Genomic DNA, 14,484 nt, shown 5'->3' on the forward strand with positions numbered 1-14,484 from the left:
TATTGTGAGGTCCTGTAATGCTAAAATAAATAGTGCGTAGTCTAGAAGGTTGATCTACACAATCTTGTAACATTTATATTTTATTTAATTTTATATATTTCTTTAAAATGATATTTTATTATCCTAATAGACAAGGTCACGATAATGTGTAAAGAGTAAATTCAACCATATGAAACATTGAATTAAAATTCTACGACAAATGTAACAAAAATCATCTAAATCTAAAGGGTTATTTCCTTAATGGCCCCCTACTTTGTGATCAGCTTCCTGCCTGGCCCTCCAAATTAGCAAAAATACCCATATGACCCCCTTTTTCTGACACCGTTAACTTTCCGTCACTCTCTCTCCTCCATCATGTTTTCTCTCTCTGCCAAGTCACGCCACATCATCTGTTACGCCACCTCATCACCTTCTCCGGCAGGGGTCGCCGGCCGGCGACCTTCAAACTAAAAAAAAAAAAAATTATCTCTTTCTCTAACACTACTCCGGTGAAGGGAGACCTTCGCCGGAGTGGTCTGTTCTTGAAGAACAGACCGAGATTTGTTCGTGAAGAACAGACCGAGATTTGTTCGTGAAGAACAAACCGAGATCTATTCTTCAGGAACAGACCGAGATTTATTCTTCAGGAACAGACCTTGGTCTGTTCATTGAAGAACAGACCACTTCGGTGAAGGTCTCCCTTCGCCAGAGTAGTGTTATAGAGAGAGAGAGGAAGAGAGAATTTTTTTTTTTAGTTTGTAGGTCGCTGGCCGGAAATTTGACCGGCCGGCGACCTCTGCCGGAGAAGGTGATGAGGTGGCGTAACAGATGATGTGATGTGACTTGGCAGAGAGAGAAAAAGAGGTGGAGGAGAAGGAGTAACGGTGTTATAGCGGAAGGGGGCCATATGGGTATTTCTCGTAAAGTGGGGGGCCAGACAAGAAGCTGGTCACAAAGTAGGGGGCCATTAGGGAAATAACCCAAATCTAAAATATGCAGTTCTATCTAACTGTGCAATATCACCAATTCACCACTCTAGAGAGAAGGTTGTCTAACCTCTTATTATCATATTTATCAATAAATCCGAAAATAACTATATTTTCTCCTCACGTACTTTCACAATTATCTGATGAAAACCCCATATGTTATTACAATATCAAAGTACATTTCTAGTTTTAACATATATCCCCAATGATATACTCCATTTTGTCTAATTCCATGATTGGGAACTCGTAGGTAATATACAAAAAAAATTTTAATTGATTAATAAAAAAACCCTTAGAATTCGACAATTTACGAACACACAAAAGGAAACTTCACTTATTACATTACGAGTGAAGTTATTAACATCGTTTCGACAAGCTGAAAGACATAAAAGAAAGTACATTATACACTAGATGAAACATGTTCATATAGACAAGCTAAAAACCACAAATTCACCATTAGATCCTACTTCTCTAAACTCGTACAAGATACACATAAATCACTAATTACAATTATCACCCTAAGAACCTATAAATTGTCTTCTTCGGCACCTTTTTTTTTAGAAAGTCGTACAAACACCCAAGTTCAATTTTTCCATTACCATCATTTCACATAAGTAGGTGTAGTTTTGGCTTGTGGAGCGAAGATCTGTTTAAACCACTCAATGGGTTTGAGTAGTTCTTCTTGCTTCTTTCGCCAAAACCAGATAGCATCATTATATTGCTCGTTCCTAATCTTTTTCGTGGCAGCTTTCCAATCGTACTTCTCCATGTCCTCTCGAGCCGCTTTACCCATAGTTTCTCTCAGTTCAGAGTTTTGAAGGAGAGGTACTAATTTGCTTAAGCAGTCTTCAAGATCTCCAGGAGCATAAAGAAATCCTGTCTTTCCTTCTTGTTCTTCTGGGATTATATCTGGGATTCCTCCTGCACGAACTCCGACCACAGGCACCCCAGAGGACATGGATTCTAGGACAACGAGTCCTAGAGTTTCCGACTCTGATGGCATTATGAAAACATCACCACTTGCATATGCTTTTGAGAGCTCTTCACCACTTAACATCCCTGTGAATACTGCAGGCATTCCCGAAAATATGGTTTCTAGTTCCGGCCTGCAAATAGTATTACGGATGCATTTGAATACAAGAAAGTGAAATCTTGAAATGCTATTAGTATTGTAATTGAGCCCTAGTAGTAATCAGTACTGTTCCTATTTTTGCAACCCATGCCCAAACGCGGTGGTTTAAGGGTTTTGTTTTCCATGAAAGCACTATGGCTATGGCTCGTACCTATAGCACTGTGTCCGGACGCTTCACCGAGCCATGTGGGATATTATTAGTGATGTGAATTAACACTTCGCTAAGAAAGCTCATAAGGCGGGTAATATTAAGATTGGAATCTATTTGAGAAACCAATTAAATTAGATGTTTGTTCTTGTTTACCTATATGGTCCATCGCCAATAAAAGCAATCCGTGCTTCTGGAAGTCTATCCATGACCCTGCATTATAACAAGTTTGTCTAGAGGTTAGATTCAATCAAGCAAAGTATGTGTCTTTTTAATTGAGTCTCAGCTTACTGCCTACTCATTTCATTTCCTTCTCGAGTTCGATTTTTTCATGAGTTTTAAACCCTTCGTAATCATAGTGAGATTGGTTATAAACATTTTTGGGTAACCATGATTGATCCACCACAATTTCAATCGAAGTGAACAGAATGAAAACTTGAAAACAGGGGAAAGAAAATTAGCAACTTACCCTTTTAGAAAATCTAAGCTCTAAAACAGGGGAAAGAAAATTAGCAACTTACCCTTTTAGAAAATCTAAGCTCTTCTCAACTCCAAGTCGTCCAACATGAATTATCAATGGTTTCTCAGGTTCGTTGTTGCTGTTTGAACAAAAAAACTGAAGATTGAGAGAGAAGAAATCTTACTATGATAGTCAAGAATAAATGTGATATAACCGATTTACCTCAGTAAACATCTCATTTCGTGGCTTCTAAAGCGGGGGTGAAAGCTTATCGAATCAACACCCTTAGTCCAGAGACGTATTTTATTAGCTAAAAATTTATACAGAAAATGAGGAACCCCATATCAATACCATGAAAATAAAACATAGACGATAAGAATAGTTAAAGTAATAAAGAAAATAAGCTTCATTTGAGTTCATCTTTTACCTGAGGTCACTTGATACTCTTGGAGATCCCTACTGATGGCAGCTGATGGGACAAGAGTAAGATCGGCAGCCCCGTGAAGAAATTCTTGACAAACAGAAAGGTCGAATATTAGATGGTTACCCAGCTGAATTAGTCAGTGATCTCGAAAATATCAAGCTAGTGCGGAGATAAGCTTACTTATAACCATCCACATTGGTGTCACCAGCCAACTAAAAGTGTATCTTGGAATATATCTGTAAGATGACATACAAAGTATCAGTTTTACACCATTAAATATTTGATACTTTGATGTATTCCATAACCAAAATATTTTACGTAATAATTCAATTTTAAAACCTAAAGAAGAACTGGAAACCAGAACTCACATTGGCACATGGGTGTGATATGACATAACGATCGGAACACTTAAGAGTTTTGCAATGATGAGAGCTCCAAATACCTATGCCAAATTTTAATGATATTAGCTATATTATTACAAGATTTATATACTCAACAATATCAAGGAAGATGGTGCTAATCTGAGGATGTCTTCCGAGGAGCCCTGACTCTTCAACGAGGAAGTGGGCCCTCGCCAAGGCGAAGAGAGGCACAATCCATGAGAATTCCGTAAATAGGAAAACAAAGAACTTCCAGGAAATTACCATAATTCCAGGTGATGATGCATGTATAATGTCAGGCTTGAAGTTCGCAACCTCCGATATTATTCTAGGACTAAGTGCTAGTGAAAGTGGCACCTTAGTATACCAAGGACAGGGGAAGCTGAAAACATGGAAATCTTGACAACCATTAGTACAATGAGTGAAAGAGAATAGAAATGAGAACCGGTGAGCCTTAAAGGATAAGTGTTTTGATGAGTCGAAGTGCCACAGAATGGAGGAAGCGACAAATCAAAATTATAGAACATATGGTGGAGTTCTTTAATAGAACAATACATCCTGTACTATTTCAAAAGCATAGTCTATAAGACTATGAGAAAACGGGTAAGATATAGCAACGATAAAGAACTCGAGGCAGATAAGTACGGAAATCTATTCGCAAGTAGTAGAATTACCTCTTTGACCCGATCAATTTGGCTCCATGGAACTCATCTGGAACTCCTTCATGGGTTGTTACAACCATAACCTAAAACACACATTTTTGTAACCTCTTCATCATCATAAAGTTTAATTGGATAACTTGACTGCTAAAGGAAGAAAACCTGAAATGAACTTATGGATGTATGAGTTAACAAGTTCGCTTGAACATGACTTATGACTTATGAGTGTATTACTAATTATCGGGATCTTGACGAAGTATGTGTTTTCTTAGAAGTTAGAATTTACAAATGACCACACAAGGGTACTTGGGTAATATCCGAGCCTAGAAGTAACTTAACGATTAACACAAAGTATGTATTTTCATGATAAAAAAAAACGATTAAGCAGATTAAACAATAACATGAATGAAATACTAACAAAAACATTAATAGGAATTTACTTCATCACCCATTTCGCGCAGGTATTTGATGAAATTCTGGAACCGATTTTTGTACCCAGATACATAACTGCAAAATGAATTCTAGTAAGTACTAGTAACAGCAAATTGTCAATAGGATGCAAATATTATGAACAGTCTAAACTAGAATCTCTCCAAAAAAAAACTTTATAGTTTTTTTTTTTAATATTGACTACAATGGTCATTACAAAGGCATTGATACATCGATACGATGTGATAAGCACGAGAACTGCCGAATTACTACTGGCCTAAAGCCCAACGGAACTAATGGCCTAAAGTCCGACGAAATTAATGGCCTAAAGCCCAAAGATAATACTTTATTTATACCCAAGTTCAATATTCCTGGATTTGCACCTCCACGGGATCGAACTTGGGACCTCCGTATTGCGGAGTAGATGCACGTACCAACTGGGCTACCTAAAAAACTTTATAGTCGTAGAAGCCATAAAACCAGACAACTGAAACCATCCAAATATTAGATCTTGAAACAGAAATTCAAAAAGTTGTTGGTCAATGAGTCCACAGACATGTTTGCAAAAAGAAGACTATGAAATAAGACCCAGTGAAATCAGACATACCTAGACTAAGAAATGATGAAAGTATTGCTCAATTAAGTACCATTTAACATAACTAAAAAAAGCCATTGAATTGGAGGTGGTAAGAAACTTGGAAGTGCCTTGAGTATAGGTCGATATCTAACGTGGTTCTCAACTTGAAAAACTACCCTTTTTACTTTTTTTTTTTTGAATTGTTGAGCGTGTCTCGAACCCTTGACCTCTAGCCTCTAGGGTGTAAGATTATACCTCCTACCACTCCAACCAAGGGTTGTTGACTACCCTTTTTACCTATGTTTGTCCTAATCTTATAACGTGTTGTATCAATATAAAGGGTATATCGGGTTTAGTTAGCCACAAATTCTGAGGCCGAGAAATCTCATTAATCTTATTTTTCATTCAGAGTGAAAATCATCCCACCATTGTTCCCGTAGAGTAGACCGCACCCACCAAACCACTATTAACCATAGAGTAGCCTCACCCACCTAACCACTTAAATCTTTGTGTTGTATAAGTCAACACTAGAACCAAATTAGATTCAAATACCAAAATAACAAACAAGTTTATAGCTCTGATTAGAAGTTTGATACTAAAACTTAATTACAAAACCCACAGAGATTAGAACTAAATTACTCACGCAAAAGGGGAAGGTTCCACAAAAAGAGCAATTCGTCTTGGTTTAGAATTAGCTTCTGTTTCTTCCAAAACAGGAGGATTCTCTTCATTGACTCCTCCATTTTCCAATAAAACTTCTGTAATTGACATTCTTTTTCTTCCTCTCTTTCTCTCAATAAATTTCAGAAAATGGGTTTCTTTCCAGTTTGAGGAATTGGGTTTTAGATTTCTAGTTGAAGTAAACAGAGAATATGAGATTCTGAGAGTTGAAGAAGAAAGTTGACTAGTAGAGGAAGAAGAAGAAGAAGAAGAGTTGTTGGTAGAAGGAAGAAATAGAGGAGAGAGAGGATTTATAGAGAGAGAAATACTAGTACTCATGGTGGGTGTCCAAAGGTGGTGTTGAAGTTTTAGATTTTAAAATTAATTGATAATTAAACCTGAAAGTGAGAGAAAGGAATCTGGGGTTTTGGAATGAGAGAATTCTGATTGGATATTCTCAATTAGTTAGAGGAATAAAATTGTAGTATACTCAGTATATGCTATAATGCCAATTGCCAACTCCATCTACCTCTCTCCGTGTGAATGTGAGGGGTTATTTACCACAAGAACTACCAAATTCTCTCTATTTGTCTACATGTACAAAGGCATTGATACATCACGATGTGAATTACCACTGGATTAAAACCTACATGAACATTTCTTGAATTTGCACCTCTTTAGAATCAAACTTGGGACCTCCGTAATGCGAAGTAGATGCACTTACCAACTGGACTACCAGTTATTGGCCAATATGAATAAGTTTTTAAAACAACCAATATTTACATGTTGTACAGTAAACTGGTGTACAAATATATATTCATTTCAACGAAATTACTACAGAGGTATTAAGATGAAATGAACCACTCGTGCAAGCAAAGAACTTTGGTTGCAACACAAAAAAAAAATAATCATTTTCATTCTTATCCAATTTGAGACCTTAATTTATGAATTTGTATAATTGTAAGCATAAATTATGGATTTGATTAGGTCCATTTTCTTACTAGTATGCATTGGATTTGGTTTTCTATGACCCAATAAGGGCTATCTTCTTTCAACAAAAAATAAATAATAAAGCATCATCGTTGTCCTTTTACTAACATTGAAATTGTGTTCTTCACTTGGAGTTTTTCCTATACTTGAAGTGAGTGTTTTTTAGAAAAACTTTAAGGCTATCGTTTTGGGAAAAGTAGAAAAGTTTCCGGAGAAGATGGTGGAAAGCAAAAAAAATTCAAACCAAACGCATCTTATCCCTTTCCTCTCTCTCTTCTCCGGCCGACCCTCTCTCTCCAGCCACCGCCGACCGACTCTATCTCTCTCTTCCTAGTCTCTCTCTTCTCAGTCTCTCTCTCTTCTCACTCTCTTCTCAGTCTTTCTCTTCTCACACTCTCTCTCTCTCTTCTCAGTCTCTCTCTCTCTTCTCACTCACTCTCTGTAAGTTTCGCGAAGGGAATGGTCCCTTCGCCGGAACCCTTCGTCTGGAAAATCAGACGAAGGAAGGACTCCTTCGTCTGGATCTGGAGTCTAGATCTAGACGAGTTTCGCCTGGTTCCACCAGACAACTCGTCTAGTTTGTCAGACGAGGGTTCCGGCGAAGAGGCCCCTTCGCCGGAACTATGAAAATAAAAGTGAGGAAAGAGAGAGAAGAGAAAGGAAAGAGAGAGAGAGAACAAAGAGAGAAGATAAAAGAGAGGGATGAAGAGAGAGAGGGAGATAGATGACCAGAGTTGTTGTCGCAAAAATTAATGGCCGCCGGAGTTGATGTTGGTGAGAAGGAAGCTGGTGGAAGAAAAAAAATCAAAACATAAGAAGTTGGTAGTGTTTGGAGGAAACAAAAAAATTTTGTTTCCACCTAAAACTGTCTTCCTCGTTAAACATCCTTATTTCCCCGAAACATCGTCCAACTCTAATTAACTAATGTGTCAAGTCTCAATTGAAATTATCTTTTCTATATGACTAAATTAAGCATTTCTAACTCAAGTCTTTCTCCAATGCAACACTCAAGAAAACCTAATAGTTACACATGTCGCACATAGATTTATTAGGAAAAAGTAATTGAGTGAAATAAACTTTCTATTAGTCCTGAAATTAAATTTCATGACTAGGATACTTGAGACACTCAAAAGAGATCTCAAAAATTGAATTTGTAATTGAGACATCTTAAAATTAAATACTTCCACATCATCTTAAGATCTCAATTGAGTTTTGCATTTGAGAGTTTTTTTTAGAAAAGAAAAACTCTGAAGTCTTATGCGGCACTTAGAATTTTAAGATTGTGTCTTGCATTGAGATGCTTTAAGATTTGGTTCAGAAAACACTATGGCCAAACAGATTTTTTACCAAATCTTGTATATCTATTCGTTTTTATGCCTGATTTATCTATCAAGAGACAAAACATTTGCACAAGTTCAGACTAGATAATTTGAAATATATAACCAAAATCAATGGGAATAGTCTGAATTTCGTTACATATCTCAGAGAGTCTCTAAACATATGAGATGCCTCATGTCGTACTCATAATCAGCTCGACTCCGTTGTTTTTTGTACCATTAATTGGACTGATTTGTCTGGATTAAGTGAGGAACAAAAAGAACAAAAGAAATTACTTGGAATCAAATTGATTTCGTCTTCACCGAACTATAAAGGGGTGCAAGCTTGAAACCTTCAACCACCCTTTGAATGTCGTTGTGCAACAAATATGAAAAGTCTCTTCAAGTCACACTCGTTTAGACTGAAGAAGAAAAGGCGCTAACGGCATCACCGATCGAACATTGAAGTTGGGGACGATCTAGGAAGAGGTGCTAATAGCAATTTGTGTGAAATGGCAGGTGCCAATAGAAGAGAAGCGCCATTAGTAAAAAATGGGAGGCGCCTACATACTTCCTCCTTTCTAACATTTTTTTTTGTTGAACTATCCTCCTTTCTAACATTATATTTCATTTTGGATGTAGGCCCTTTCTTTAATTGCTACAAACCTAACACATGGTTGGCATTATTCATTTAAAAATTAATCCGGGAACATAAAGAATTAAATCTTTTTTTTTTTTGATGTGATAAGAAATAAATCTTTTGATGCACATAAAAACTCTAAGTCTTAATTAACACACCTTTTGTATGTCGGAAATGAACAAATATTTAAATTTAATAGAAAAATACATCATTTGTACCAGCCCACGTACATAACCTCTAATCATGTATCCGTTTCTCTCCTTCCGAACTACCAAAAATTGGTGCAATTACCAAACATTTGGTCTAGGCTTCTATCCTATGTAAATTGACCAAATAGTAGCAAATTTGGGTTGAGAAAGTATTCTTAGTGGTGCCTATAAAATATAATATTTTGTATATACTTGTGAGACGGAAGTATTACTACTAAAGGCGCCCCTTCACAATATTTCCTATGTTTTAGTGGGAGTCTATAGAATTTTCTTTCAAAATACGGAATGGATATTTGAAACTTGGAAGAGTATCGTTTCAGTACGTTGTGCTAAAAGACCATTTGACTTCCTTGTCCTTGAAAATCGGCCCTCATCTTCTTTGTAAATTTCCATGTTTAGATGATGTGGGATAATGTTAATACTCTACACTAAGGTTCCAGTATAGAGTATTTCAAACTTGGATGAGTATCATTTTAGAACGCTATGCTAAAAGACCATTTGACTTCATTATTCTTAAAAATCGGCTTACAACAAAATGACTCCAAACCATCCAACTTCGTTGCAAATTTTGATGTTTAGATAATGTGGGATAATGTTAATACTCTGTACTATCTGTGCAAATTAAAATTCTAGACTTGCCTACAGAAAAAAATGAATATATTTCAAAATCACTTAGGAATATAGCAAATCTATAGCATCACAACAATTTTCGTCTCCAACTAAAATATCAAATGCATAATCAACCAACTTTATGAAGCTTTCATAAGTGCATAAATTGAATTAGACATCATAAAAATTGATGTTTAAACAACAACTTGATAATCTTCATACTAATAACTGAAATATATATATAGTTTAGTTTATTTTATTTTTTGGCAAAAAGACCACCAAAACCACCAGATTTTTTGGGAGGAACAGCAACAGAATTACCCTTTCTACCACTAGTAGTAGTACCTCCATTTTTGTCCTCAACCTTTTTTAAGATTGGATCAGTTTCAAAAAATTGATCTTCTTTTTGCATTCCACCCAATATCCAATCAAGAAATCCTTTCTCTTCTTTGGCTCCCTTACTTGCTGCTGTTGCTGCATATACTCTTCCCCCTGTTACTACTGCTGGACCAAAACCAATTGTCAATGAAGCCATCTCACTAGCTAGTTCCTCTCTCTAGTACTTTCTCTCTCTCTAGTGGAGTGATTGATGTTCTTCAATGGGGAATGAGATATAAACAATTTAATTAGTTGTGATATTATGAATTCGTGGTGGTGTTCTTTTTGTTGAATTGAATTAGAACCATTGGATGAAGATAAGATTATAAGAAAATGCAACTAGGAAGTGTTTTGGGCACAAGCTCTCCACAAGAATCTTATCCTCAATTCTTTACCCCATATTTTCTTCTTTATTTGTATTTTTGGTAAAATGGAAATATTAGAAATTAGGAATTAAGAGATGAAATCCTTGCTAGTGAAATTTTTGAGAGATGGAGAAAATTACACGTTGTGGGGGTAGGAAATCGCGGGTCAAGAAGTCAGCTGGACCGGGCCGTTGACCGAATGTCGGACCTCCACCTGTTAATAATTTTGCAGACACCGACGACGTCTTTGGGCTTAACCTATGACAAAAGAGACAACAACACACGTGACCGTGAGGTCTTAGGGGACACCGGGATGGTGCCAGCCTAAGGGGGCTCCGAAGGTCAAGTCAGTAAGCTTGCAAGAGAAGTAAAATGTACGTGGATATTAGCCTTGGAATGTTACCGTTGGTTGGATAATGGTAGGAGCTTAGGCACGGCTCGTAGAGTGGCCGGAGCTCGCTCTCTACGAATGACTCACTTGATTGGAGAGAGAATATGACAGCCTATGAGGTCTGTCTTTAAATAAAGCAGCCCTGGTATGGTTTGCCTTGTCCAGGGGTATGTATTGTAAAGAAGTGAGAATCTTTAAGGTCTGACCTTGTAAATATTCACGTGGGTGAGGTAAGGAAAGCCTGACCTCCAGGAGAGATAAAATACTTGCCTACGTTGATCGTTAGGAGAGATAATGGTAGGTCGCCCTTCCTTGGTTGTCAGGTCGTCCAGGAGAGAGAAACGTAGGTAGAACCTTGAGGAAGACTTATACTTGAAAGGGTCTTGCACCTGACAGGGGTCCTGCACTGGGAAGGGTCTTGCACCTGACAGGGGTCCTGTACTTGGAAGGGTCTTGCACACGTATATTAGATCGCAATTGTTTTTAGGTGAGAGGAAGGAAGCTCGATGGTTGCTCAGATGCTCGCTCTGTATGAGAGAGAAATTGGATGTTAGTATTGAATCTGTACTCGATGTGTTTGCCCGGAATCAGATGATCTGTATCATTCTTGATTCCGTCCTTTTATAGTGTCTTGGGTCGGCTGTTACCCGATGATGAGTTGTCATCTTTAATGGTGGTAACGCATGGGTTGTCACCATTAGTATGGATTTCGTAACCCCCTAACGGATATATCCGGGGTACGGTCATCTTGAATGACTGTAATGTCTCTCCAACGGATATACGGCAAGAGGTCCGTTGAGGATTTGAGGGCGGACCCCTTTATTCCGAGCTGGATGTGCTTTCGTACTTAGGTTGCGGAGGAGGCGATGCAGACCTCTTCTTCCAGGGCTGGAAGTGCTTACATATTTCAGCCTAGTGAGGAGGCGAGGGCGGACTTCTTCCTCCCGGGCTGAAAGTGCTTCGTTACTTTGGTGTTGCTTCGGGTGTCCGAAGATAAATGGGTCGGACCCATTAGCCATTAGTTTATGGGTTTGGCCACCGAGTAAGCCCATTAATCGTGAATTTCTTGGGGCACTCTTGGTGGCGTATTTTGGCCCATACACACGTACCTCATCTCTATATTTTTCTGAGGTGCTCCGTGCATCGAGAGGTGGTATGTATGTACAAACAGGCGTCTTCTATAAGATGACTATAGCAGATTGGTTACAAGTTCAAAGCGCCGATAACTAACCGGTATCCCTCTCATGTAAGAGGGTGCACAACTGCACATACCCGTTTGCAATACAAGTTTTTCATTTGTTAAAAAGATAATACTCATTTGAGTTGCAACCTGACCCAAACATATATTTGTATAATATAATGGGAAATGTTAAAATCACCAAGGATTTTGACCAAAGAAGGTTCCCAACTGATGTGGCGGTTGCGATATTCATCTCTCAACGGCTTAGATTTAGTCAAAATTTCAAACCAGAACTGCCACATTAGCTGGGAACCTTCTTTTGTCAAAATCCTTTGTGATCTTAGCATTTCTCTAATACTCGTTCTCTCTCTTTATGTTTGTTTCCCGCCATCTGTGTGTTAAGTGATCCACCTCAAAACTTTATGCATCTTGAGTCTAAAAACACATTAAAGTACTAGACTTATACAAGATTTGTTTTTTACAAATTCTATAGAAAACATAACATACATGATTATCTTCTTGTTTTAATCTTTTTCATGTTTGACCAGACTTTGAAATTCTCCAAAAGCCATATTTCTCATTTTCCAACAATGTTTGGGACAAAAACCACTTGATTATATAAAAGTTATTTGGCCAATTAAGACATATACTACTATATAAGTAGTGTTATTTTTCTAATCAACTCTAACATCTAATTTAGACTTTGTGTTTGACTGTGAGTCAAATTTGTCAATATTTGGTTTTGGATCAAACAATTGAGATTCAGACCCGTCAGTCCGTCACACTCACTTAGAGAAAAAAAAACGCCACATAAGACATTGTTAAGTTTGTGGTCATCCACCTCAAAACCAATTAGCAACGAGTGGAGATGACCTATACTTTATATTCTTGTTTGCTAGTTACCCATTCTCCCATGTAGGACTATTATCACAGATATAAATATATCGGATCATTGAATACCCATTTAAGACCTCACACAAATTGGTAAAAAGAAATGAAACTATTTTCGACCATAACCTCGACTATATTCCAACCGGGATATGTGACCGCATACATCTCCCTAAATCATGTACGGCCATGTGTTGTGTATGGATTGGGATTCAGCCTAAACTGTGGCAGGAAGAAATTATTTGTGAAGTAGTAGTACCTTTGAAATTGCATGTATACTGACATAGTTATAGTAGTACAAAATGCAGTCAATGGTGGGTAGTACACCTTTGGAATCAGTGGTAGAAAATTAAAATTAAAACAGAACTCATTTCTATCATGCAACAACCTCCAATGTTGAACGTGTTCAATTCTAGTGAGAGAAAATCCAATCAAATTCTAGAGAGAGAGAGAGAGAGAGAGTAAAGTCATGAAACTAGTTCCAAGCAATCCAACAGAGTAAACACAGAGAGATAAAACAAAACAAAACAAAAGAAATACTATTATCACGTTAGTAGAGGAAGAAGAGAATGTCGAAGCATTTTGATTAATTTATCTATTCTACTCATAGTATTAAATTAAACCTAAACCTAAACCTAAACCCTAATCCTAAATTAATTCATCCAAATTAATCAACATTAATGGTTAAGATTACATAAAGCTTAAACATAAATCTAATGGCGGATGATCATTCTCTTTCCCAATTGAATACCCATTATTATTATTCAGATAAAATCTAAACTTCTCTGGTTGATGATGATAATGATAATCAGAACTATCTTCATAAGAATTTAATGGAAATAATTGAAGAGTTTCAATCTCCCTTATTTCATGCTCTGTTTCCTGATTATGATGATAATGATTCAAATCTGCAACTCAAAAAAAGAAGAATCAATCAGAAACCCTAAATTTAGAAATCATAGAAGATGAGAAAAAGATTGATGATCGAAATTAGGGTTAATTACTCACGTTTAGATGAAGGTAAGAATGATATAGTTTCATGATCAGTTGATCGTTCGATCAAAGCAGAATCAAGAGTAGTAGTAGTAGTAGAAATTCTTCGACGTTTTTGTCTTTCTCTAGCTTTATGATTTTGAAACCAATAAAAAACATTTTTACTTTCAATCTTACCATAAAAACTTAACTGAGATGAAATTTTTTGAATTTGATCAGTACTTGGAGTTCTAAGTCCAGATCTAAATAAATCAGTTAATACTTTAACTTGTTCTGTTGTTGGATTCCAACGTCCACATTTTGTTCCTCCATTTCCACCATTATTATTTCTTCCTTTTATACAAAAACCTGACATTCCTCCTTCCATCTTCTCTCTCTCTCTCTCTCTAAACTACTTACTACTCAGGTACTACTACTGCTACTTTCTCTCTCTAAAACTCAGACTTTCTCTTTTGGATCTCTCTTTCTGAACTTTCTTTCTGAACTCTCTGAAGTAAGAATCTGAACTGAAAAGATCCAATTCCCAGTTCAGTTATATATAATACTATGAAAAAGAGTTAATTTCAATTTGGTCTCCAGTATGTGACTAACTAGATATTTTGGCCCTCATATTTGTCTTGCTTCCTAAAATGTCACAGAAAGCCAGATTTCGTTAGTCGTCTTTAACAGTTATTACTCCATATGAAACCCT

The 14,484-nt window shown here is 36.9% G+C and overlaps 2 protein-coding genes across 2 annotated transcripts; both read right to left on the reverse strand.

Annotated features, from left to right (window-relative positions):
• Nucleotides 1-1,281: 1,281 nt before the first annotated feature.
• Nucleotides 1,282-6,568, reverse strand: LOC147568416 (sulfoquinovosyl transferase SQD2-like). Its single transcript, XM_086654858.1, has 11 exons — nucleotides 5,818-6,568; nucleotides 4,609-4,675; nucleotides 4,184-4,254; nucleotides 3,774-3,891; nucleotides 3,498-3,571; nucleotides 3,310-3,365; nucleotides 3,133-3,216; nucleotides 2,928-3,015; nucleotides 2,767-2,844; nucleotides 2,402-2,458; nucleotides 1,282-2,071 (listed from the first exon to the last, which is right to left on the reverse strand). The coding sequence occupies exons 1-11, from the start codon at nucleotides 6,171-6,173 to the stop codon at nucleotides 1,567-1,569; spliced, it is 1,554 nt and encodes a 517-aa protein (XP_086510984.1). The 5' UTR covers nucleotides 6,174-6,568; the 3' UTR covers nucleotides 1,282-1,566.
• Nucleotides 6,569-13,320: 6,752 nt separating this feature from the next.
• On the reverse strand, nucleotides 13,321-14,257 carry LOC147568417 (WUSCHEL-related homeobox 5-like). The gene is made up of 2 exons (XM_086670947.1): nucleotides 13,809-14,257; nucleotides 13,321-13,714 (listed from the first exon to the last, which is right to left on the reverse strand). Exons 1-2 carry the CDS (start codon nucleotides 14,158-14,160, stop codon nucleotides 13,491-13,493), a joined length of 576 nt encoding a protein of 191 aa, XP_086527073.1. The 5' UTR covers nucleotides 14,161-14,257; the 3' UTR covers nucleotides 13,321-13,490.
• Nucleotides 14,258-14,484: the final 227 nt, after the last annotated feature.

This window comes from Eschscholzia californica, unplaced genomic scaffold (assembly GCF_041429995.1).
Source record: "Eschscholzia californica isolate CP2 unplaced genomic scaffold, dmEscCali1.0.p SCAF_1, whole genome shotgun sequence".
NCBI classification, from domain to species: Eukaryota; Viridiplantae; Streptophyta; class Magnoliopsida; order Ranunculales; family Papaveraceae; genus Eschscholzia; species Eschscholzia californica.